Below are 26,784 nucleotides of genomic sequence, written 5' to 3' on the forward strand. Positions count from 1 at the left end.
TTTTTTATTGATTCTTGTGTTGTCAGGTAAAAGAAATAATTACGCATAATTTCAGTTTGATCCGAGATTGTGTGTCAGAGAAATAACGTGTACAAACTTTTGACCAGACTCAGATAGAGTTGATATAGGCCTAAGCTTTGTAAAAATATTAATAAACTTAATAAAATACTAAATGCTGCTAGTAAGACCACTGGCAACAAACAAACCTCACTTGGGCACCTGCTCGAGAAAAACAATGCTCAGAATACTTTTGGGCCATGGGTTATGATTATTACGAAAAAAAAATTACTCTCTTATTAAGATTCACAGAAAGGAACAGTTAAAAATGTCTATATTGCCTCAATAAAAACGTAGGTCTACAAGATACCCGTTTTAATTAGATTTATGTAGGACGCCTGCTCAGTGCGGTATTTAGACTTGAAAAGGCCCTAAGCTATTTGAGATATTGGGTTGGGGGTCCCAAGCGCTTGACCACTCAACCTCCACACCCTTTCTTTTCTTAGATCCTTATCCAAGTTTAAATGATCACTTAATTTGACGCTTACAAGGCCTACACACTGTTACTTTAGTCAAGAATGTAATGTAAAATCACACATCCCCAGCGAAATTTGATCATGAGCAAAACTATGGCCATCTCCTTTTTGTGCCTCGCGGAGGACGCAGCAAGCACAGCCTTATTAATTGATATTATTTCAAGTCACTGCAGTGCAGATTTACCATGTCTGGGCCTGCTAGATTCAAACTATGTAAAATGCACCGACACCCCCCTCCCCAATACCTCTTTACTGCGAATTTCAATTAATTAGGCTTACCACACCCTCCTTTTTTTTTTTTTAAATTTCTGTTTAATGTCAAAGAAATACTAGAAAATATTTTTATAAATACTTTTAAAAAAAACACAACAACCTTATATTAAAAGCATAGTTGTATCAATTAGTTCGGATCAGTCATGTAATTAAATTTGTAATAGATCAAGACTATGAACATGAAAGATTGTTTCTATGGCGGTTCTTGACCTATTTTTCATGTTTTGTTCACTAAGACTCAGAAGACTACCTATAAATGGGAACTAATTCAGCTTATACCACCACTTCATGTTATTGCCTTCTCTGAAATCTCGACTCGCTGAGGTCTCCATTGTCCCAGGGTGTTTTCTTGATTACTGTAGTTGGGATTTATCTCGTAGTTGTAAAGATCTTGCGTAGGACGTAATCATCTTCTTTTTTTTGAAGTAACGTCTGTATTATATAAGATAAGATCTTTGCAGTACTGTGTTCCAATTCTAAGTGCATATGCTTTTTCAGCTTGTTTTGTGTTACTTTTAGTTTTTCATATGCTTTTTGTTATTGCCATCTAGTGGTGTCACTGGGGGTTGCAGGCCGCACAGGGTGAAACCCCTGTGGAAAAAAAGATTTCCACAAAGCAGACATCATACCGTATACCCAGACATGCTTATGCTAGTATAATATTTTATATAGATCTCAGTGTTTTTTATGGTCTAACTGTGTGTCAGAAGTAAAAGTTTGGGAGAAACTCTGGCATAATGTAAAACTATTTCCGTAAAGTCTAAAAGAATTTGGAAACAAATTCAGTTGATGTTAAGTCAGTTTTTGTTTTTTTTTAATTAATGTACCGGTAATCATTAGGTAGGCCTAACAAAATGTTAAAATAGATTAGGATAGCAATCTATGAAATGTAGTTATTAGCTCACAGTAGGCCTATTATGATCCAATAACAAGAACAAATTAAGGGGGAAATTGATGGGGGTTGACAACTTGATATAACCGCAATGGATGACACAGACTCAGACCCTATGCCTATAGTCAGTATAGTGACGATGCCACTGTTGCCATCTGTTTTGTTTTACATATTTCGGGTGTTTCTTCACATTTAAAGCTAATTGGATCTACATTTTAGAATAGAGAATGGAAACTGGCAGATAAGATAGCAGGTTTCGAACCCGTCTAAAGAACATCGAATGAGTCAATGATAGCCCAGAGCGCATACCACACGACCAGGCCTCCATCTTTCAAGCTTCTGAAAGAGCACTGGTCACTCAATTCTATATCAATCATCTAGATATCTAGGTCCAGATCTAATCTAGACTCTACTCAGATCTAGAGTATTTAGATTACATTTACAGTCAAGTGACGATGTCGACAGTGTCAGTTAAACTTAATTCAGTTAGACTAACACTAACTTAGACTTGTGACTTGTCTTCTAGATAATAATCTAGATCTAGTAGAGATTCTGGACTAGATCTAGACCCTTGATCTATATCTATGTTAAGATCAAGCTCTAGCTTTATGTGTGAAGCATAATATGTTAGATCTTTAGGTCTAGATCTAGACTAATACTCTATATAGATCTAGATTAGATCTAGTCTAGACTAGATTTAATCTTGACCAATAACAACAAAACTAACGTGCCACATTCGAACGAGATCGAAATACGAAACTAAACAAATACAATACAAACGTTAGCGGATGTTGGTATTGCATTGTGGGATACGCTGACAATGTTGTAGTAGTCAGAAAGCGAACGAAACGATAGAACTGTATCGCTTGCTTCGTTTATTTTTCGCTCGGTCCCGTTTAAATAAAGAAAAATAAATTCGCGATAAAAGAAAATAAAAGCAGAATAAAATGAAAGAAGAGTCACTGCACCCTGCAAAATGAAAGGGTTTTTAAATAAATATAAAGGGGCGGTTAATAAAAGAACAAAACAACAAGACTGTGACATCGTCCAATAATCATAGAAAAGAAATGGCAATGAGTAAGTTCTTTCTGTCTGTGCATTTATTTTTGTTTGGACGTTTATTTAGATTAGTTTGAGTTTAGAATTAGAATATATATCTATAGAATGTATTAATGTTAACACTGTGGTTGTCATCAGGTAGATCTAATGGCTAGGGTAGACTAGATTGACTAGATCTAGAAATTTAATACTAGAAAGAATCTAGATAATAAGATATCTAGATTAAATAATAAGATTAGTCTTCAAAGTCTTGTCTTGATAAACTTGATTAGATCTGAATAACTAGAGACACTAGAGTCTATGTGACTATAACAGTGACAGTAGTCTAACTAAACATAAAACAGTGAATAACATTCTATTCTGAAATAAAGAAATGAAGCTGAAAAACCTTTAATAAAAATAACTCAGTTAAAATAGATAAGTGAGATTCTTGATCTCAATTCAGTATTAATAATTACTATCAAAAGTATAATAATAGATTATTAGACTTTATAGTGTCTGTGTAGTCACAGTGTAGTAGTGCAATACTAGTCAACTAGTGGTCCAGATTAGATGTATAAACTGTGTGTATATTAAATTATTAATTAAAGATCTCTAGCCTAGTGATAAAATCTACACTTGTCTAGTCTATATAGTCTATATATAGAATGTAGTGTAGAGCAGAACTAGTTTCAGTAGTTACCTAGCAGCTAGTAAATTTATAATTAAGACAAAAGTGAATAAACCCAAGTCTAACATTGTTAATAACACTGGACACTCTAACTAGTCTAACTCACTAAAATCTAGATTCTAGGTTTAAGTCTAGTCTAGAATCTACCACCCTGATGAATTTAAAATAGCAGTAGCTTGCAATGCACTCAAAACTAAATTTGAAATCTAGATCTAAATCAACTCTTGTTTAAATCAAGATATAAGCCTAATAAGGTCTAGTCTCTAGACCTACATACTCTGAGATACTCTTGTCTTATAGTCTAGAATCTAGATCTACTAGACTAAGACTTAATTAAAAGTCTGATTCATTGACTGGCTTGAGTTGCTACACTTTCATGGCTTAAGTAAAAAAAAATAAATTATGGTTATCAGAGATCTGCATCTAAGTTTCACTTCTATCATCTATGGTCTTGTATCTAGATCTAGATTAATTAATTGCTAGATTTCTAGATCAACAAAAAAAAAATGTCAATAGCGGTTTATAATTATAAACATACACTGCATATATTATATATATATATCTATTTATAGATACTTCGTTAAAAAAAAATTCAAAATGATCACAATGCAATGAATCTACTTAGATAGAGAAATGATTTCCATTGATACCAATTTATTTTTGCTGATTTAATTGTGAACGAAGTTATTACAATTTTAGTGTTAAAAAATTTAAGCCTTCTTTAGCCTTAGTAAAGCAAAAAAAAATCTGTTACCGAAAAAACTGACAGAACTTTTAGTAACTACATAATAAAAAGTCTTAAAGCTAATGTGTTTTAAACATCAATTTTTTTTTTTCATTAACGTGTATTATGTCAAATTTATTTTAAAACAAGGTTACAAAAGACAGTTTGTGTGGAAACACAAACTCAAAATCGGCCCCCGAAGTAAAATGTTTTACATAATTCGGATAATCCTTCAGAGTTGAAGATGGTTTACTTCCTAGTCCAAACCTCCCGCAGGACGACAGGGGATGGGAGCAGGCAGGGTTTGAACCTTCGATCGTCGATAAATCCAAACGACAGTCCAGCGCGCAAACCGCACGACCAGTGGTCCACCCAGGTAGGCTTCAATATTTTCAGAAAGAACATCCGAATGAAATTATATCAAAGACAAATGAGAGATAAGAATGGAGAAAGAAGGTTAACAGATCTTGTGTAGTGCCCCAACCGTCCCGCAGATCAAAGGATACGTGAAAGTAAAGTTAGATGTGAACCTGGCCTAACTAGTTTGTGGTCTATAGGGCAGATGATGTAAAGTTCATCTGTCGTTGTGGCCTACGGTTAACGAGGGTGTCATGTAGCCAGCACAACGACCAACCGCCTTTGCTTTTCCCCAACTAATGTCAGGTACCCATTAGAGCTGGGTAGACTCAGAAGTTGAAAATCCCAGTCTTCACCAGGATTCGAACCCGGGACCCTCGGTTCGAACTAAATAAATTAATTTCTTTGAAAAGGCTCAATCTCATTTTCGAATTCTCAAAAAAAAAAAAAATAAATAAATTTCAGCTATATAAAAAAATGTTCACGAAAATGATGTTTATAAGATTACTATTCGTCTTAAATTAGGTGTAACATATAATGCATACTAATTAGCTTTTTCTTATAAAAAAACTTCTTGCATAATTGATTTTTAAAAATTAGAATTTTCGCTTTCAGGAAAAAAAAAAGTAGCCGTTGCATCAGAACTTTGAATGGTCTAAAATATTGTGAAGTCGGATTTTCAATATCTCTTCTAGTTTACGAGATCTAAACGGGACAGACGGACAGACATTTCGCACAAAACTAATAGCGTCTTTTCCCCTTTCGGGGGCAGCTAAAAAAAGACTTAAGGATCAAATCTTAAAAATAAAAAGTGAATTAAATTTTTAAAAAAGCATTCAACAAAAAATAAATATGGATGCGATTTTGTCATCATATGAGCCCAAACATCATAAATAAAACAAATCAGAAATCTGTAATGTGTTTATGTGTTTTATTTTAATTATAATTATAGTATATTTAAATAGATATAATTATGCATCAGAAAATTTTTATAAATTGTAATTGAAATTAACACTGTGCAGAAAAATATTCATTATTTAATGACTATTCTTTTCATAAACTTAAAAAAAAAAGTTTTAAAACTCTTTATAGAGCACTGGCAATTAATCATTTTAAAATGCCTGAATTTGAATGCTTATTGTAAATGAAAAATTTCTTGCCTTGGACTATAAAAAAAATAAACATTTTGTCTTTTTAGAAATTATTTAAAAGATTTTTTGTGCAGTAATAACTCATTATTTCCAAAATATAATAAAACACATTTATTAAAAATTAATTAATATGTATATTAATAGAAAAATCAATATCTGAAGAATAAAATGAATTAATAGTTAATTCGCAGAACTAAAAATATGAAAAAGTTTTTTATATTTAAAATTATTATTTAATAATATATATTTACATGAAAATTTACACATTAAAAAGTTACATTAATAATAAATACACATTCAGTCTCCATGGTCTAGCATTTAAACACTATAAAAGTCAATCAGAATGAAAATTTCATGTGTGCTTCTCATAATAGGATGGGATAGACAGAAAATAACTATTTCCAGTAAATCACAGTGTCGGTTGCTACTAAAAATAGATTTTAACAACCAACTTTGAAATTTAATATCTAAAGAGTGCGCCAAGCTACAGAGTTCAAACTTAACACACATATATTAACATGCTAAATTCAATAGAATTAGTGAGATTGTTGTATCTTTAAACACTTTTATTTTAATTTTTTTTTAAATGTTTGCCCTTCTTTATTTTTGTTAATTTTAATATCAAATATAATCTTTAAAGTATGCCGACAGAATTTAATGAAATTTTAAATAAACACATTTCTTAATATGATCAATTATTGTACCAAACAGCATTGTAGTATCTATAATAGGAAAAAAATGTCAACTTGATCATAAACTTTTGTCATGAAAAATTTATCAGATTGGCTTCCAAAGCAAATAAAAATTTCTGATATCTTATGTTTACAAAAAGTAACCACAATTGGTCCTGAAATCAAATACAATGTGCTAAAACTTTGATAGAAATGACCACTCCTAAAATGTGCTGAAACATATTTTAGCATTTTTCATTGATTTTTTTAAATTTCTTTTTTGAGATTAAAAAATGGATCTAGGTCAGTTTATCAAAGTAACTACTATTTTGAAAAAATATTGTAGAAGAGGAGTAGATTAGTAGATTGAAAAATTGGTACTAGACTCAAGATCTAAATAATAAAATAGTATATATATATATATATATATAATATAATTAAATCTAAAGTATATTTGTTTATGTATGTCCTGCCTAGACACCAAAACGGTTTGACAAATCTTGATAAAACTTGGCGTAAGTGTTCCATGGGTCATAGTGGAGACAATACATGTTAAATGTCCCTATTACATCTGGAATATCCTAAAAATTAAAAACAAATTACCCAGATTTATCTTTATTAAAGAAAGAACTAAAAGAAACTTTGTAACAAATTGTGTATACCCATTTTCACACTCTAACTTTTATTTTCATGGCAAAATTTAAAAAAAATGTGACGAGAACATTCGCCATATTTAACATGGATTGAAATCCAATCCACTAGATCAGTAATGCCCAAACTAAGGCCTGCAGACTACTGTTCATATCCAGCCAATATGTTTGTCTACTAACAACAAAACATTTTCCTTATGACTTCTCTGTCTACACTGTCAAATGCTTTTTCCTGAACATTTGATAGCACTTTATTCTGTAGCCTGCTAAAAACAAATCTAAATTTGGCTTTTGCAATCAAACCATTTTGTTTTTAAAATGAAATAATTTTATGCAAACCATGTTAAAAGATAAATATTTTACATAGATAATTATTTTGAACATGTTTTTTTATTGCATTTATAAATTAAGCTTTCTTTAAATGATGTGTATTAAAAAATGATTGGCATGTTTAAATCTATATTGGTTGTTTTTTGGTGCAGAACTATTTAAAATTAACTATGTTTAAAAAATAATTTAAGTATGTAGATTAAATGCACAACATATACACATTTTTTAAGAAAGTTTAATAGACAGTTTATCACATATGCATAAAATTTATATGTGCAGGTGATATCAATTAGTCTGTTTGCTTGTAAAAATCCTGCAATTTTTGTTGTATTAGTTTAATTAGTGTATATAGATGTTGTCAACGAGAAGTACATAAAGTGCTGGTTGTGAGTGTGTATGTACTTCTTGTGTTTTTCTTCTTCTTTGTTCTCATTGTTATGTTGGAGTGTTCAGATGAGTAAACCAATACATGAGATGAACTGCGCAGTGGTTTCCAAATCAGGGAGCTCTCATATAGTTTCCTTTCGTGTATGAATGTTGTTCATATTTGCATCTCTATATTGGTATTGTTACAGTAGTTATGCTGAGGTGGTCAAATATAGTCAAACTGAATTTCCATTGGATTGGACCTGTAAAAATTATCTAATTGGAATACTGTCTTTCTGAGTCTTTTAATTGGGTTGTGTTTTTGTATAAAAATTGTAAATTGTAATTCAGTGAGATTTCAAAATCTCTAAAAAGTTTTTAAAGTATCATTTTTAAATTGGCAAAATAAGATTTGTTTCAGTTTGTGACTGCTAAATATTATGTTCATTTACGCGATTGAGTATACATTTAAAATAAAATCAAAATTTTTTATGTATTTTTTATTTATTTCTTTGTGCTATGAATCTTTAGTTAGATTAATACAAATGGTCTATTGCACAAGAAAAACACACACACAACACTAATTTTTAACCTTTAACCTTGCAGATATGAATGGGATGTCCCGACATAATCCCAACCCACTCCCATCATCCAGTTCTACCCTTCCTCCAGACTTTGACAAAAAGAGAAGAAACTACAGATTATTGGCTGATCCTATGATAGACAGTAGCAAAGAGAAATTGTACCGGTTTGATGGTATAAATCCGCATGTAAGTGTGTATATATAAGTACTATATACTCTAAAATGATTCTTGCAATTAATATAAATATCTTCACACATATGCACTATGAGAATGAAAGGTTAGTTGTATCTAGATCTAAGTATATTTCTCTAAAAAAATATACAACAAGGCTACAAAGATAGTTTGTTTGTGGAAACAAACACTCAGCCCCGAAGTAGTTCAATCAAGCTGGTAAAAAGGCAGATTTCGATGTTTTGTGTATGACTATCAGAAACTATCAACAACCACAGCCTATCTCTGCCAATAGAAAAAGAAATGTATTTGTATCCATAGTGTTACTGATTGTGTAGTTAGGCCAACTGATGACATGATACTATGGATACAGACCTTTATTAATGTTATTGTTATTACATTGTTAATACAGAGCAATTCAATGCATTGATTGTAATGATGATATGGTTCAATGGCTTAACTGATGTTATTAAATGATGGTTTTGTAAAGGGTCAATTTCTTATTCAATGCCTTAAAAAAAAGAAACTTTTCCAGTTGGTAAAATGTTATGATGTAGTTATAACACATTGCACTAGTACAATATGAGACAATGCTTATTAAAAGTTGTTTTTAACTATATTACATACATATGTAATGCAATCTTTCTCTATCAAAGCTAAAGTAAACCTTTTATTTAAAAAAATAAGTAGTTTGTATAACAGAAAACACATGACATACATTAGTAATAGAAATATTTTTTTTTAGAAAAAAACTTCACAAAATGAAACTGTTAACAAATATTTTTTAAAATGTACAGAAAAGTCTCCTCCCTTTCTAATATATTTTCTCCTGTTTTTTTTTTACTATTGTAAGTGAATTGTTGTAGAAGTGGTGTATTTTTATGTAAAAACTGCTTGGCTTGTATATTTAAATTGAAAAATTAACTCTTTGGCTCCGCACCAACGCACAGGGCGTTGATTTTAAAAAAGGGGAAAAAAGTCGGACCAACGCTGGGGGCATCGGCTATTTCAAATTTATTTTTTTCGTTTCCATTTCTCCAATTCTTGTTTTTTATTGCTTAATTGTTTATCTAGAATAGTTTCCCTTTGCTAAACATCCAGAATTTCCTTCATTTAACGTGTTTTTATTTTGTACGAAGTTTGTAAAGAGATGACATTTATTTTTTCTGTGTGCGTGTTTTTTTAACATGGAGCTTCAACCAAGGCCATATAAACTTTGTAGATCTAAATATTTCTTTGATAAAGAAGTATAAGAATTCAGATGACAGTGGTTTTGTTTCATCTGATGGTGACATTGATAAATCTAATTATATAGATCTAGATCTAGTAAATTAATTTATAGGTCTAGACCTAGGCCTATGTCTAGTAATGATGAAGTTTATCAGCTGATGAAGCAGCTCCACCCCCAGCTAATGTTCAATGTAGATCTAGAACTAGTTTAGCTGTCTCTACATTATCTAGATCTAAATCTAATCAGATAGATGTAGATCTCTAGATCTATCATCTAGGTACTGAAACAGAACAATTTCAGATTTATTCCACCAAGAAATTGGGTTGTCAACCTAGACTTAGTCAGCACTGCATCTATTGAGATGAAATGTTTTTTTTCATTGACAATCACATTGTTGATAGTCTTGTTAGCAAAATAAATAGCTATGCTGACCATAGGATTAAATGGAACACCCCTGCTAGAATAAGATCCATTTTCAGAGAATGGAGACCTATAACTATAAAGAAAGACAGAGTATGTAAACACTTTGGGTCAGGGAGAACGGTTTATGTTTGCGCTGGATGGGAGTCGAACCCACACATTCATATTGACTGCTTCCATGAATATCACAACTAGAAGGAATATTTATATACTAAGTACATGAAGAACTTTAGAAGAAAATACTATAAATATATATATGCTGTACAGTTGGACTAGTTTTAGGGTAAAAGTGTTTTGTTCCAAGAGTGTTGCTTTTTTTATGGGCTTTTTCGTTAAAGTAGTGACATTGGATTATTAGTTCCAGTTTATTATTTTTTGCATCTATTGCTGTTTCTTCTGTGGTGTTCTGTAAACAAATGGATAAAAATGAGAAAAAAAGCTGTTTCAATTAAATTTGAACAATAAATTTCTTTAAACATGCACTTGGATGGATATTTTTAATGTCAGTTGGTGAGTTTTTCATTTTTAATTTTTATATTCAAAACCCAAAATTACAAAAACAACATAATTTGCAAACTAGACAACATAAGAAATGGAAAGAGCATCCATTTCTCTTTAATTCTATATCAAGTTTATTATTTTCCAATAATAAATAAAAAAGTTATACAAGTTATATCGAAGCAAAGTAGCGCACTCTGAAATGGCGGAAAAATTAATTCCGTCTAAAAGTGGCAAATAATTCCGAATTAATTCCGGAGCCAAAGAGTTAAACATTTTGCTTTCAGAAAAAAAAAATAGCATGGCTTCAGAACTTTGAAGGATCTAAGAAATCATGATATCAAAAAATGTTCAATATCTTTTCTAGTTTTTGGGATCTAAATGGGATGGACGGACAGACCACGCAAGCAGCTTTTCCTCTTTCAGGATTGCTAAAAATACAAATTTTTGAATTTGCTAACACAAGTTTCTAATTTTTATTACAATGCTGATTTATTTTAGGATGGACGAACAATCGACACAAGAGACCCCAGACCAAGATATCAAAGAATCTGTTACAGAAGACAACCTGCTGACTTACCTGTACCTAGATGGAAGGTAACACCCTTGTTCATTAAGCATGTCTTTACTCAATACATTTTATACTCAAACAAGTGTCATTATTTTTTTAATAATGCTAAGCTTAATTAGCATCTCTTTTGAATAGACTTCTAATAGTATTCATAAATTGATAGCTTAATATGGAAATACGATTTTTATGGTTTGGTTTCTTAAACTTGTTTGTGCGTAGGCAGGAAACAATATCCCTTTTTAAACAAATGAAATAAATTTGTATATTTTTAGTAGAATCATATTTAAGTGAAAACAAAAGACTTGGTAAAATGACTTTTATCTCTCTCCAACAAGTGAACATTTTAAGATAGACTTTTTTTTCCTTGCAATTTTTCTTTTTCTCTTATTTATTACATTTTCTTCTTTTTCACTTTTGTTCAAGAATTCTAAACCTTTACTTTTTTTTATTTCTTTTAACCAATTCACAACTTCATCTATTTTGTGCTTTGTAGAAGCAGAGACCAATCTTATTATTTTTTTGTGAGGGGGAAAAAAAGTAAATAGAAAAAATTAATTCTTAACTTTAACTTGTGTATCTTTTTGGTATCTTTTTTTTTTTTTTACTTTAATAATAGAAGACAAAAAAGGAGGGTGGGATTGCACTAATGATTGTACTGATCTTTCTGTGTACTTTGCTCTTCCAGTATGACCAATATTATGTAGGTACACCCCCAGCCAAAGAAGTTACGTTTAGCAACCTTAACGATAATATCAACAGAGACTTTCTGGAGAACATGGTTAAAGGGTTTGGAAGGATTGAGGACATAAAGATTTACTATCATCCAAGAAACAGGAAACATATGGGCATTGGAAAAGTATGTATGCTTTAGTTATTAAGATTGACGTACATGTTTTCTTTTTTTTTTTTTCCAGTATTATTACAATGTGCTTGTCTATCATTAAAGATATATTAAAAACATCAAATATAAATATTTTGTATTATCCTTCTATTAAAAAGACCACTTTCATGAAGGTACTGGTACTAGTTAAAATAGATCAAAACCCTTTGCATTGAGCTTTTGTTGTTAGTCTGACCAAGGGTTTTTGTAAAATTTAGTTTGATATCTAAATCTAGAATTAAGATCTAAAGAGATACCTACTTGTATGCATCTTGCATATTAAGTATAAAGATGAACACCAAAACTTGCTAATATGATTTTTTTATTTGAAAATATGCTCACAAAATCTGGAACAAGTTATTTAAAGATGAAAGTGACAAGTGCAGAGGTTTTATTGACAGAAATGGTGGCTGAGCTGAATCTCTCGCTAGATTCCATTTCTCATGAAAGCCTAAATTCAAAAATTGAAATCATGGACATTCAAGGGTGAAAAAAATAGCATATAGTCCTTCCACTCTCCTTCAACACATCTATTTGATGGTTTTCTAAAACAAGTTCAAGCATCCAGAACCCAGAATAAATAGCTGTAGAGTAAATCTATATTTATCAGACTTGATAGGCCAGCTGCTATATTAGAAGCAAGTTCATGACTAGGATTATCTGTCTGAAAACAATGTGAATAGTGAGTGTGGAGGATATCAAAACTTTCATTGCTAACTCTGCAATAATGGTCTGAAAGAAGAAAGAAAAGCTGATTTTTTTCCATATGTTATGAAATATTTCCAATGTAAGCATACCTTTACATTTCTTACAAAGATTCCCCGTTTTTCTGAAAGAATTTTTCAGTTGATGTATTATAGAATCAGGAATAAAATGCTAGAGGCCTTATGACCATAAAATCACTGCCAGGTGATGCTACTGACAAAAAAATTGCAATATTCTGACATATACCAGAAAAATCTACAAGAGAGACTAAATGTGTAGATGTTTTGAAAAATGTGCAGAATGTCTTATAAAGTATATGCTCAGCCTGTGTATGGACTAACCCTATACTAACATTCATGTGATATCATTACATTATGATTACACACTTTTCTTTACAAAGAAAATGTTTGATGAATATATATCATGAATTGGACAACTACTATTAAATGTAAACAAAAATAATAATTATATTTTCAGGTGGTATTTTCCCAGTCTAAATGTGCAAGGGCTTGCGTAGAAAAACTGCATCGTACATCCAAGATGGGGAACATAATGAATGTTTTGTTGGACACCATGGGTATGTTAGAAATTTATATTATCCTCATCTTAGAATAATGCATACATCAAATGAATCGTGATTTTGACAGTTAGTAACACTTGATTCATTTTAAGTAGACAGATTGGCATTAACACATGTCTGGAAAAAAAACTGTTAAGTTAGTTTTAATTTCATGATTCCTAGTCTCATCAGATGATACTGTACGAATTTATGCTTGCCAATACAACTAGGTGACAATAAATTGAAGTACAAATTCTTCACATATTGATGAAATATTTGTATATCAGAGTGATCTAGACTTCTTATACATTATCCTCCTATCTTCTTACTCAACTTCATTTTTAATATTGAACTCTTTTTCTTTTTAATCTCTAAGGCAAAGAAAGACAAAAGTTGATAGATGAGAAATTGTCAGACAGACCGCGCATAGAATTAGATCCATCGGCCATGCCCTCATTTGCTTCTCGTTCAAGCAGTGTTGATACATTAGAGAGGTTTGATTACATTGAGCCAGAAAGTGAGAAAAAAGCATTCTTGAAAAAGCGTCTCAGAGATCAAGATCAGCTAAATGAAAGTTCTGCGACACAACCTGACACTCCAGGCACATCTCATTCTTCCGAGCTTGGATTTAATAGTGCAATGCCATTTAATCAAAATAACTTTCCACCTGGTCCACCGCCTTTTGACCCTCACCATCCTATGTATATGCCTCATGGCAACGAGCCTCTCCCACCTTACACACCAGATTATGGCTACACTCCTGCAACACCCCTTCCCCCATATCATAATCAGGGCTTGCCACCACATCCACAGACCCCCAGTCACCATGGTCCCCCACCACTTACACCCCATCATCCACTATTCAATGACAACTTTGGTCCACCAATGCCTCATGGACCTGGGCACATGCCCTTTGACATGCAGTCGCCGTTTCATCACGACATGCCCAATAATATGCCTGGACCTGGACCTCCCCCGCCTATGTTTGATCATTCAGGTCCTGGAAATAGAATGGATGAACGGGATTGGCGCCGACGCCCAGGGCTGGATACACCAGCTTCAATGTCAACTCCTTCATCGCATGCCACTCCAAGTCCTGTTCCTCATAATAATATGCCTCCTAGATTTAGGGATCCCAGGTCAGAAAAACCGCCACCTCTTGAAATGCCTCGAGAGATACCCATGGAGAATGTGGCACCCCAAGAAGATACCCCTGAAGCTGATGTTGACGAAGAGCCGCGTTTCATGAGTTTGGAATCCAGAATTCAGAGTTTGCTTCAAGGGGGCTCTGAAGCCGAAGATAAAGATGATGGAAAGTCTATGGTGGAAGTTCCTGAGCCTGCTCTTCCTCCACCACCAGTTTCTATGTCAGCACCAATGCCTCTCCCTCATATTCCTCCACAAGATATGATGCCACCATGGGATCCAAATGGAATGCACATGCATATGCCACCTATGGGGCCACCTATGGGACATATGCCACCTCATCATCATTTGCCTCCACCACCTCATCACCCGCCACTTATGCAGCCTTTACCACCAGGTGTGCCACCAGGCTTACCTCCTCCTCACATGGGACCTCCACCACATAATATGGACCTTTGGCAAGGAAATGGGGTTCCTCCTCATCCAAACATGGGTTGGGCTCCACCACCCATGGATGGACCTCCGCCCCATCAACTTTTTGAGCCCCCCAGGCCTCAGAACATTCGTGGTGGTCCCCCTCCGAAAGGAAGAGGCAAAAACAAGAAGAAAAACCGCAACAAAGGTGGAAAATTTGGCAACAACAACCCATCATTTCAGCCCCCTGAGAGTATTTGTCGCCTGCCTCTGTCAGAAAACAAACGTGACAATCGCAAGAAAGTTGCTTCACCTCCAGCAGAAAGCGTACCGGCTGCCAAGATGAACCTTGATTTTAAATCTCCTTTCTCGGAGGACCCTCAGCAGTCCCCTTCAAATGGCCAGGACAAAGTGGATATAGAGGATGACAGGATGAGCTTAGACTCTGTGAGCAGCGGGGAGGAGCGGTTGGAGGTGAATCCTGTAAACAGTTCCCACCCGGCTTTCAACAACGACTGGTTGGGCAATCCCTGTGACAATTTTATGGGATTCAACCCCGACTATGATCCAGAGGCAGATTATGTGACCCATATGTTCAATACTGTTCTGAATGAGTTTGTGAAAGAGTTGAAAAGTATTATGCAGAGGGACTTGTGCAAAAAGATGGTGGAGACATCTGCGTTTAAATATTTTGAGAATTGGTGGGACCAGCAGGAGGAAAAACACAAGGTTAGTAGGCTTTTCACAATTTTCTCATTTTAATTAAATTGTAATATATAGCACTATTTAAAATGGATAGTAGATAACATACAAAATGATGTGTGATGTGGTTAAACTGTCATGCTCTATACAGATGATTATAATAAAAGTGTAAGGATTGCCGAAAGAAGGAAATGTATTCAAATTTACTTACCTTATTCAGCTATATTGTAACAAGTATTTTGCGATTCACTTGAAGTTATTTGTTGGTATATATTTATCTGCTAATGTTATTAGCTGTTAACTCAATTCATATGTGAACAAAAATAAACTTTATATTTCACTTGTAATTCCTTTTTAAAAGTAATTTCCAACAAAGTAATTAGCAGTAGTTTAAGTTTTACAATTAGTAAGAGAAAGCTCCCAAAGTTAAAAGGGTACCATTTTTATATTCTTCTAGCCACTGATCGTGTTTGCTAATGTCTTACCATGTAAGGTTGTATAGATCTTTCATCTAAAAAAATAAAAGAATATCATCAAGTACAACAATCATTTTGAAAATCATTTGACAAAATTTAAGGCTTTTTGAAAGTGTATCTTTATAAAAATGTTGCATGTGTGTTCATATGTTTGTACAAATACTTTTGTTTCATAGTTTCATAAAGTTTATATGGAGACTGTTTAAAAAAAAACAAGACAGAAAAATTGCGCTTGGTAGATCTAATGTTTAATTGTTTGATGTGTAGAAGTGGGATTATAACTAATTAACATTAGAAGGTTTGAATGAGTTAGAACTTTGTGCTATACATTTAAAGTTAATCCCAGCATTAAAATACATGCCATATATTTTCTTTAAATGTGTTTCTCAAACTTTTATCTGTGGTGCCCCTTAGATGAACAAAGTTCCGTTCTCTTCCCCCTTTTAGCCAACTGAAAGCTTCCTCAGGATTTTGGGAGGTTTTAAGAATGTAACGGGGGGGAAAAAAGAAACTTCTAGACATATTTATAACACAATTTTCTTATTTCTTTGCTTTCTTTGTTTGGAATCCTAATTTATGTTACAAAGAATGACCATTATGATTAAGTTTATGTTTACTTTTTTTTTAATAGTGTTTTGCATATTTAAAAAAATGAAAGGTTGTTTATGGAGAATTTATTGAGAGGCAGCAAGTTCCTCTTCCATGCAGCAAGGGGTGGCAAGTGTGTGAAAGCTCCACTTAGTCTAAGGGCATCTATTATGTACACATATAAAGCACATACATCTTAAATGGGTGTGATTGTCATAAGATCATCTTTATGTTTTGTATTTAAGTAAGATGGCTTGTTGCAGACTTTTTTTTTTTTTTTTTTTGCCATGCAAAAGTTGTCAACATAACTATGTATGACAGTATTGAGAAATTCAGCCATTCTGACAGAAGAGAGAAGAATTACAACTTATTTTTTTTTAATCTTATTCTTGAAGACATCTCTCACAAAAAGGGTCCTACTTAGAATATGAAACAATGTCTCTTACTTAAAATAGTTTCATTTTTTAAACTTTGGTAATGTCATTTTACTTTAAGATTCAAAAATGGACTTCAATCAAAATAAATTTGTGTCCCTTAAAAATAAATTGTCTTTTCCTCCCCTTTAGCACCACAGTTTGAGAAACACTGCACTAGAGATACTTTTTTGGATATTACCATTCATTTGGTTATACTTCTATATTGACCACAACCTTGAATTTATAATATAATTGGTATTATTAGTATCTAATCTCTTCTATATAATGAGCACAATGCACCTTTCACTTAATTTTCATGTATGATAAATTAAAAAAAATACAAAAATTTAACCTGTTGTTACTTATCAAGCACATTGAGCAACTTAGCTATTTTCATGATTGATATCACAGTGGTGAAATTTACCAAAAACAATCATTTATTTGATCTAAAACACAAAAATTGACATTGAAAATTTGAAAGCCTATTTATCTAGATCTAAACTTTTTTCTTTGTTTAATGTTGTTCTGGTTGGAAAGGGTGGAATTTCATAACTTTTTTTTAAATGTGAAATTTCACTCAGTTATTTCTTAACATAATTCTACACTAGAAATAATATTAAAGTACTTTTCAAAATCTGTTACATCCAAAAAGCATTATAGAGCCTGAGATCAAATATTTTGATATTGGCTTGAGAAGCTGAAGAATAGTCTGAGATTGTGTTTGAGCCTGGGACCATCTAGGTGGCAGTCTAGAGCATATACCTAACAATGTGCCAAATAAACATATATCCTTAACTTTGGGGTGGGAAGGGGGTAGTGACAGGAGCCAAAAGTTGGTGTGTGTAGCGGGCAATGTATATATATATGAAGTGGGCCATTCCAATGGGTCATAACAGATACTAGAATTTACCAGAAATTACTACAGTTTTATTGATAAGAGAAAAAATTGGGAGGGGGGGGGGGGTTACTGGTAAAAATAAACAATATCTACCCTAGACACAAATCATGGGTGTAGCCGGTGTTGAATGCTAGTAGTAATATAAAGTGTGTTGAAATGTTTAGTATATATCTAACACTTAGTTTTATAACATCATCCTTATTAGGACCGAATCAAATAAATGAAACTACCACAAAAACTAATTCTTTAACTGTTATATAAAAGTAATATTTGATGGCTTGGAATCTCTTGTAGGTTCCTATCAAACTGCCAAATGTTGAGGAGAAGAAAGACAAACCCACAGCTGCACTTCCTCCAGCTGCACCTGCTATCACTTCAGCATTAGCAGGTCTGTTTGAAGCAAGGCATCCCTGGGCTAAAGAGGGTGGACTTGAGTCTGGCCTGGGATTCAATCGATATAGCTCAGGAGGATTACTAGGCATCCGTTCAGGCTTTTCAAAACTGCCATCTTTTAAGGTATTGCTTTTTTTTATCGAACTGATAATGTCAACTATTGTACTATTTTAAATTCTGCTTTTTATTGGATTGCTGTAACAAATTATACAGATTCCTTTGTAGTAACCATATTTATAATTTTAGATTTTGAATTAGCGACAATACTGTAAAAAAAAAAAAAAAAAAAAAAAAAAAAAAAAAAAAAAAAAAAAAAAGTAATTGGGCAGGACAGTGGAGATGTGCCCTAAACTAAGCCTTCATACAAAATGTCTTTGATCTTTTCATGAAGAAAAAAGCCCCAGAACCAGCTCCATTAGAAGAGGAGGACGAAGATACTCAAGACAAATTCAAAGAAAAGAAAGAGATTAGTGAAAAGAAGACTCTGTCTGATGATGAAGATGAGGATGATGATGATGAATCAGATCTTGAGGAGACTCCAAAAGCCCTTGGCAAGAAACCCCAAAGGAAGATTTACAGTTCTGATGAGGATTCAGATGAGGAAAAGGCTGGTAAGTTGGCTGGATATGATTTGAATGTATGTAGTATTAGAATTACAGTCTTAACGCAAGAATAATTACACTATGTAGGCAATGTAAGCTCAATAACTTGTAACATTCATTCTTCTATCATTTTAAAAGGGGCAACTATCATGTTGTTTTTTAAATTGCTATTTTGCATGTCTAATTATTTAATTGTTTGCAAATAGACATCGATGAGGAGAAAGAGGAAAGTGATGATGAAGAAGAAGAAGATAGTGCAGTGGGCAGCAGTGATGAAGAAAGTGATGATGAGGAGGAAGAAAGCGAAGCCTCAGAGGAAGAAATGTCCACTGAAGATGAGGAGACAAAGAAAGAAGCAGCCTCTAAAAGTGAGGAGAAGGAAGAGCTGTCTTCGCTGTCGTCTCTGTCATCAGATGATGAAGAGGAAGAGACAAAATCATCCCCCAAGAAAGTGTCAGATGAAGACGAGGAAGAAGAGTAAGTATTAGTTTATTTTCTATGTTGAAAGTTTATACCTAAAGTGGATTTTCTTTATTTTCAATTGAAGACTAGAATGTTTTTCTGAGTGTCATTGTGTTCAGATGGAATGGGAAGGGAAGTGCACACATTGTTTGTCTAAGAACTGAACTATAGGCCTGACTAAACTTAGTCATTGGCTTTCTGGTCTTCTTGTCTTGAAAAACAAAAAATATTACACTTAATACTCTTTGAAACCATTGGTCACAGAAACAAGTGAATTTCCTGTACTATGGCTACATATTTAGGTATTTATAAAGAAAACTATGCCAAGAATAAAGGATCCAATAGATAATTTTGTAGTAATGCACTTGAAAACTACTGTGAGACTTAAATGTCATCAAAATGTCTGAAAGCTTCATCTAACTGTACTATTCTTTGTTTTGCTTCCATCAGAGAGGAGGAGTCTGGAGAAATCAGGTCAGAGGATGAGGAGAAAGAGTAAGTACAACTTCTAAGTCAAGTAAAACAGTTAACAGCCAAAAACAATTATCTCCTTATACCATCAGATAACAAATCACAAACAGTCTACTTTGTATAGTGGAAAAGTTAATAGCAAGAACATCAAATGCTTCATTGTCAGTTACATTGAAATCTAGCTATTACACTTCACCTTTACTATATATTAGTTTTAACTATAATAAATTAACTTTTGTTTGGCTAGTTGGCATGAATTTTTAAAAAATGTTGTAGGTTAGTAATTTAAAAATAAAAAGCATAAAAAGAATGGACTAATATATATTTGATGTTCCCAACTAACTTGACATGTTTGTATTTGCAGAGATTCTTCTAGTGAAGACATCAAGGTGAATACCTCAAACACAAGTCTTTCTCCAACAGAGGAGGAAGCCGACAAGAAAGTTAAACTTGAAGCGGATACACCCATGAACAAATATGATGTAGACGAGGAAGAAAAGATTTTGGATGAGAAGCCTCAGTTTGAGGAGCCCAAGCGCCCTGCCCCATCCCGTGGTAGAGGGGGGCGGCGTGGAAGAGGTGGTAGGCGTGGAAGGAGACGAAGCAGCGAGTCTGATGATGACAGGCTGGCAGTGCTCAGGGGTGAGGTCAAGGAAGAAAGAGAAGATGGCAGTCTCCCTGACTCCACAGACACTGAAGCAGCGGAGCTTTTGATGGCGCTCTCTGGCCAGGTCCCGCGCAAGCCAACCACACCAGCTCCTGACGTGGAAGACACAGCTGATGTAACCTCTGATGATGAGGGACGCAGAAAATTTGTCAACTCTGCAATAGCTGAGCATGACTACTTCAGCACAAGGCCTGAGGGTGAACCTCCGTGCCCTGATTCTGATTCCACAGACTCTGCTGATGATGAAGCCATCAGGATCACACAGGAAATCTGGATTGATCACAACTACTGCCTGCCCTCCGCACATCAGAACGTAAAGGAGCCTGAAGAACCCAAGCATAAATCAAAAGTCAGAAACAAGCGAGTCATGGAAGCTAAGATTGATGCCACTATTGATGAAGTCATTTCATTAGCCCATAAAAAATCCAAACCTAAGAGAAAGTTGCCTGCCGCGGCAGATAAACGCAAAGCAAAGGTGGGCAGGAAGCTGGCAGATGTCACTAATAAAAACAGGGTCAGTCGAGAGCTTGCCAACATTCTGATGGATGTTGAGCCAAAGCCACGAGTGACCTTTACCCCTAGATCAATCCACGAAGAGAGACAAGTATTTTTTGACATCTATCATCATGGAATGGATGATGAAGATATTAATTTTCTTAAAAAGACTTATGACTCTCTGATGCAGTCAGATGACCCTATGTTCTATTGGCTAAATGATATACTGTGGGTGGATCATCCTCATACAAGGATTCCTGATCCACCAAAGAAAAAAAGACGCATGGATCACAAAACAGGTGAGTGTATACTTGTGAAAAGGTGCCATTTAAGATATATATATATATATATTGTTCAACTCATAAAACTTATTTCCATGATGTGTGATTGACCAGGGGCCCCCCCCCCCCCCCCCCCCTTCCCAAAAAAAAAAAAAAAAAAAACACTTATTGTGGTCATGATATGATATGTGACAATCTTAAATGTGATCCTGCTCTGTCGTGTATTTCAGGATGTGCTCGTACCGAGGGATATTACAAGATTGCATTGGAGGAGAAAATGAAGTATTTAAGCAACGCCAAGAACCTAGCACTGCAACATCAGAAGGCCGCAGAGACAGAGAGACAAATGGTTAGTCATTGTTTTGGTTTGAAATAGCAGTGTGTGAATAGCTGAACTCAATCATGTTTTTTTGTGGTTTATGCAGAGAAAAACAGCGGCTAAATTACTAATATGTCAACTTTTTACTTCTTCAAAGGAGGATGTCAAGAAAAAACAGCAGTCTTCAAGAGAGGTTAGAAGTGAAAACAGACGTCTTCAGGCAGCCATTGCACTGTTCCAAGAAAATCTGGAAGTCAGTGATCTACTCAAGTTCAACCAACTAAAGGTGTGTAGAAAATATTTAGTTGGGGATTACACTGTGCTGGTATTTTGTACTGTCATGAAGACATAAGTGAGGAGTACTTCTAATGTGGAACAGTTTTAACTATTTTGAATTAGGTCATAACAATAAATAAAAAATGTTGACCTCTCTCCCATTCTAATACTCACTGGAGTGTTGACCCATCTCTTACATATATATACATAAATAAATAGGGAGAAAGGTATTTAATGATATATTTATATGTATTTTATATATATATCTATACAGAATGTCATTGTTTTTTTTTTTTAAAGTTTCGTAAGAAGCAGCTGAAATTCGCCAAGTCAGGTATTCATGATTGGGGTCTATTTGCTCTTGAGCCCATAGCAGCAGATGAGATGGTGATTGAATACGTAGGACAGGCCATTCGGCAGCCAATAGCTGACTTGAGAGAAAAACACTACGAGCAGACGGGTATTGGAAGCTCCTACCTGTTTCGAGTAGACCATGAAACTATCATTGATGCCACCAAATGCGGCAACCTTGCCAGGTTTATAAACCACAGCTGCAATGTAAGTTAACTAATGTTTTGAGATTTTAACAGTTTTTTTTTTATTTCAGAGAAATAGAAATAAATATATTCTCTTCTTGAGTGTCCCAGGATAGTTTAGCATAATAGCCTCTATGTCTATAAAAAAGTTTTTTGTTGTTTTTTTTTCATTTCCATTTAATAAGTTAGTTTAGCACAAAGATCATTTTTTATCTATTAGATAACCATTGAAATAACTACTTAGGTGGTTTATCTTCTCTTTGTAATTGAATTTTATATATACATAAAAAAAGTTGATATTCCATTAGAATTCTATTTAAAGAAATTAGTTAAACTAGTTAAAGACTCCAAGCAGGACAAATGTTTTAGCAAAGGCCCATGAGTGAGAAAAAATAAACACAATAGATATTCCCAGATCATTTTTTTGTTATTGGTGGAAATGTGCTTGTCAGATCAACAAATGGTCTTAAGTTTGACCCTGATGGAGAGAGCAACAAGGGAAGCCACCTTATTGAAACCCTGTGGATGGTAAGATTTGATGGGGAACATAATTGGATTCATCTTGAACTAAATACTGTATTTACTCTTGTTTTGCAGCCTAACTGTTATGCCAAAATCATCACTGTGGATGGCCACAAGAAGATTGTCATCTACTCCAAGCGTGATATTGATGTGAATGAAGAGATCACCTATGATTACAAGTTTCCATTTGAAGAGGACAAGATTCCTTGTCTGTGTGGAGCGCAGGGATGTCGGGGTTACCTCAATTAAATCTTGTAACCTTCTCATGATTCTTCTACTACAAGTCAAGGCTCAAGCCATGGGACTTGGAAGATTTTTTTAAAAAGTGACTACTGTGATGACTTTTGGAATTATTTCTGTTGCTAGCCAAAAAAGAAACAAAACTAAGCAGTGATTGTGTAGCTTAGACTCACAGATATGAGGAGATCACTGCAACCAAAAACATTGCTTTCTCACTAGTACATATTCGTAACTTATTTATGACTCTTGACCTGTTAGATGCTCCGATGGATGCCAGGAAAGATAACTTATACAAGTGCATCTGTTGAATGGAGTTTGACCTGTTAGATGCTCCGATGGATGCCAGGAAAGATAACTTATACAAGTGTATCTGTTGAATGGAGTTTTGTTTATGTCATTGTGGCTAGAGAAAAGGTTGACATGTTAAACAAATGAAAGACATTTTTTTCTTCTATGGAACTGGTTATCTTGAGATACTGAGCAGATATGATTGAGTGCTTCAATGAAAGTGGATATCTTTAGATACTGAGTGGAGATGGTGTGAGTGTATTCTGACTGCTCCTTGTTGACAGTATAGCACTTTTTAGTTAGGTTTAGCAGCATGTGTTGTCATTTCCTTTGTATATTTATTTAAAAAAACAACTAAAAACGTAGTGCTAAGCCGTCCTCTCCAAATGTTTATAGGTGTGTGTATATAAATAGAATGGAATAGTAGTTGAGTTGTCTTTGTAGTTCTGACAAGTCTAGATATTGTGTGGTACAAATATTTTTAGTATAGCATTGATAGCTCATAGGAACACTGCTATATAACTTCTTGGGTAATACTGATGGCCTGTATAGACACTTTATGGTGTGCCAACTTTATCCATGGCTGTTTTGTACATGAAGAATGGTTTATCTATTACATTTTTGATGCCTCAACATAAGACTTAGGTTCTAGTTCTGAGAACTTTGCTGGAGCTTGTTGCATAAATGTGTATTTTGTATATATATTCAATGCTTTGTTAATGATAGTGCAGTTTGTCTGTCTGTTGAGACTGTCCAACAATTTCTTGCTTCCATTCTGTAACAAGATCATGTTGCACATCTACTTTATTAGTTATTGGAATAGATTGGCTCGGTATACATTTTTTAAAAATACCATCATACAACTAACTATGTACAATCATTTGAGATATGGTGTTTTTTTTTTTTTGGTGATGTGTCTAATCCTCACTGTCATTTACAAAGGATGTTTTACAGACAATTAAGTACTGTGTAAAAGTGTGTAAACATTGGTTTTTTTTTAGCATAAAGTTGTGTACATTAAATGATTTTATTGGTCCTACATTCCCCAATGAAATAGATCTTGTCAACTCAATTCTGCCTCAAAGAAATACCCAGTTTTTCCTTTCAGACTCATGAAATGTTATAACTAAACAATTTGGGAATAAATAATTAATCGCGATGTTATTGTGGTACATGCAGCTGGGTAACATTGTTCTGGGTTTACACTGTCACTCTTTCACTTGCTCGATAAGTCTTTGAAAAATTTTTTTTTACTACAGACTGAATGTGATTGACATTATAAGTGAAAGAAAAACAACAATTTAAAAAAAATGAATTGATAGATTTGATTCAATTTTTCCATGCTTTATACTTTAAAAAAACAACAACAGAACTTTTAAATTGTATTTCCTGTGAGTGTTAAATTTGTTAGGTGACAATATATTTAGTATTCAACTCTTGTTCCTGCTACCATATTTTGTATCCCTAGCTCAAGCAGTTGTAAGAGACATTGAAATCTTAACTTTCTCACAAATCTATCAGTGATATTTCTTTTTAGCAATGTCTGTTTCTCTCGATCTAAGATCCAGTGCTATTTCCTTTATAGCAATGTTTAGAAATCTACCTATAGGGCTTGAAAGAAATATTAATTGCTCTCATAAAGTCTCTGATGCATGTCAGCAGTGCTGTTTCGTATCAGCATTATAAAATGCTCAAAACCTCCCTTTTAAAAGTTCTGGGTTTTCTAACCTGTTGATTTGTAGTTTAGGCAAGTCTGTGAGAATCATAAAGAACATGTTTCTTTTTCTGCAGTTTAGCCTGAGCCATGTAAAATAGGAACCAAGGTGACAGGGGTCTGTCTGGCACATACTGTGTTAGGCCTGTTTCTATATAGAAAAGTGGATCTCATAATTTTTTAGAATCTTTTTATTTTACCATCCAAAAACAAGTCTATCAGTGCTATTTCTATAGATGCATTTGTATTACACAATCTGAGAAACTTGATCTGTGCTGATTCTGAATAGAAATAGTAATGGAATGACTGACCGTTTGATGTGAATATATACTAAGTATTGTATTTTATAAGCTACAGATTTTTTCCTAGTGAATGGATTATTTTTTAGCTAGATGGTGTAATGAAGAGGAACTTACCAAGTGGCTTACATTCTATCTAGGCATAATTAGAACTCAACGCTTTTATTTCTTGTTAGTCTTGCCATTCCTTATTCTATGTTGACTAAATGATAGACAAGCATAACTTTTTCAAATATTATTTATTTCCTGACCTGTGTGATAATGTTCTGTTGTTTTTTTTAAAGAGGATGTTAAAAATTAAATACTGAGTCATGCAAACATATTGTTTAGAAATTGTGTGATATGTAGATCCATTTTTTTTCTGATAAATTACAAGCTAATTTGTCTTCTTTTTTTTTTTTTTTTTACATATTGATTGATTTACTTTATGTTTGTACTTGTTTGCTATTCTTACATTTTATTGTAAGTCTGGGTCAATGAACTCTTTAGTTGAATGAGATAGAAATGGTGATGTATGTGTGAGGTATGAAAGAGTAGTGGTTCACATTATCTTCCATCTTCTGCCATGATTGAACTGTTTGTATAAATTGTATAGATTTCATTCAGAGAGTGGCTGTTCTCTGTGCTGCCATTGTAAAATCTCACAGATTATTCAAATCATTAATTGTTATCTGTACATGAAAAGTCTGTTGTTGGCCAGGGACTTCTTTCATTACCCCAATATCTGTCAATCTTTTATTACCCAACCATCCTCTATCATTCTTCTGCTGGCATTTACTTATATTTGCTGAATTTTTGTGTTTGTTTCTGTCTAAACAATTTAAGATGACTAAAAAGAGATTTTGTTTTCAGTATTTCTAACCCATTGTTGAATAACTTGTTACATGTGGATTATTATTGATATCCCTTTATAAAACCATGTGTTTTTTTTTCTTGTCTTTTTTCAAAAGGTCATGAATTGTACATAGTATCACCATCTCTCGAATTCATTGTGTAAGTAAGCATTGATCATATGTAGATCTCTCTCACTGTATATTGTTCTCACAATGTTGTCACTGTATCATATTCTTACTGGCTGATGTAAATAGATTGTGTACAGTTTTTTTGAAATTATTTCTAATGAAAGAGAGAAAATGTGGACACTAAAATATTGATGGCAATTGACTTGTGTCAGTGTTTTAATTAATGTGTTCATGTTGTCAATTACTTGTGAATCAACTTGCAAATCTTCTTCAAGACTTCTTTTTAAACATTTCAAACCTGTAACATTTCAAATCTAATTAC

General features: G+C 33.5%; 1 protein-coding gene across 1 annotated transcript; it reads left to right on the plus strand.

Moving 5' to 3' along the window:
* Positions 1 to 2,476: 2,476 nt before the first annotated feature.
* Positions 2,477 to 26,662, plus strand: LOC106079675 (histone-lysine N-methyltransferase SETD1-like). The gene is made up of 15 exons (XM_056005807.1): positions 2,477 to 2,775; positions 8,283 to 8,446; positions 11,082 to 11,177; positions 11,837 to 12,007; positions 13,214 to 13,313; positions 13,672 to 15,584; positions 18,230 to 18,451; positions 18,720 to 18,939; positions 19,137 to 19,407; positions 19,843 to 19,887; positions 20,228 to 21,324; positions 21,537 to 21,655; positions 21,783 to 21,911; positions 22,202 to 22,459; positions 23,035 to 26,662. Exons 1-15 carry the CDS (start codon positions 2,766 to 2,768, stop codon positions 23,206 to 23,208), a joined length of 4,989 nt encoding a protein of 1,662 aa, XP_055861782.1. The 5' UTR covers positions 2,477 to 2,765; the 3' UTR covers positions 23,209 to 26,662.
* Positions 26,663 to 26,784: the final 122 nt, after the last annotated feature.

This window comes from Biomphalaria glabrata, chromosome 12 (genome assembly GCF_947242115.1).
Source record: "Biomphalaria glabrata chromosome 12, xgBioGlab47.1, whole genome shotgun sequence".
NCBI lineage: Eukaryota > Metazoa > Mollusca > Gastropoda > Planorbidae > Biomphalaria > Biomphalaria glabrata.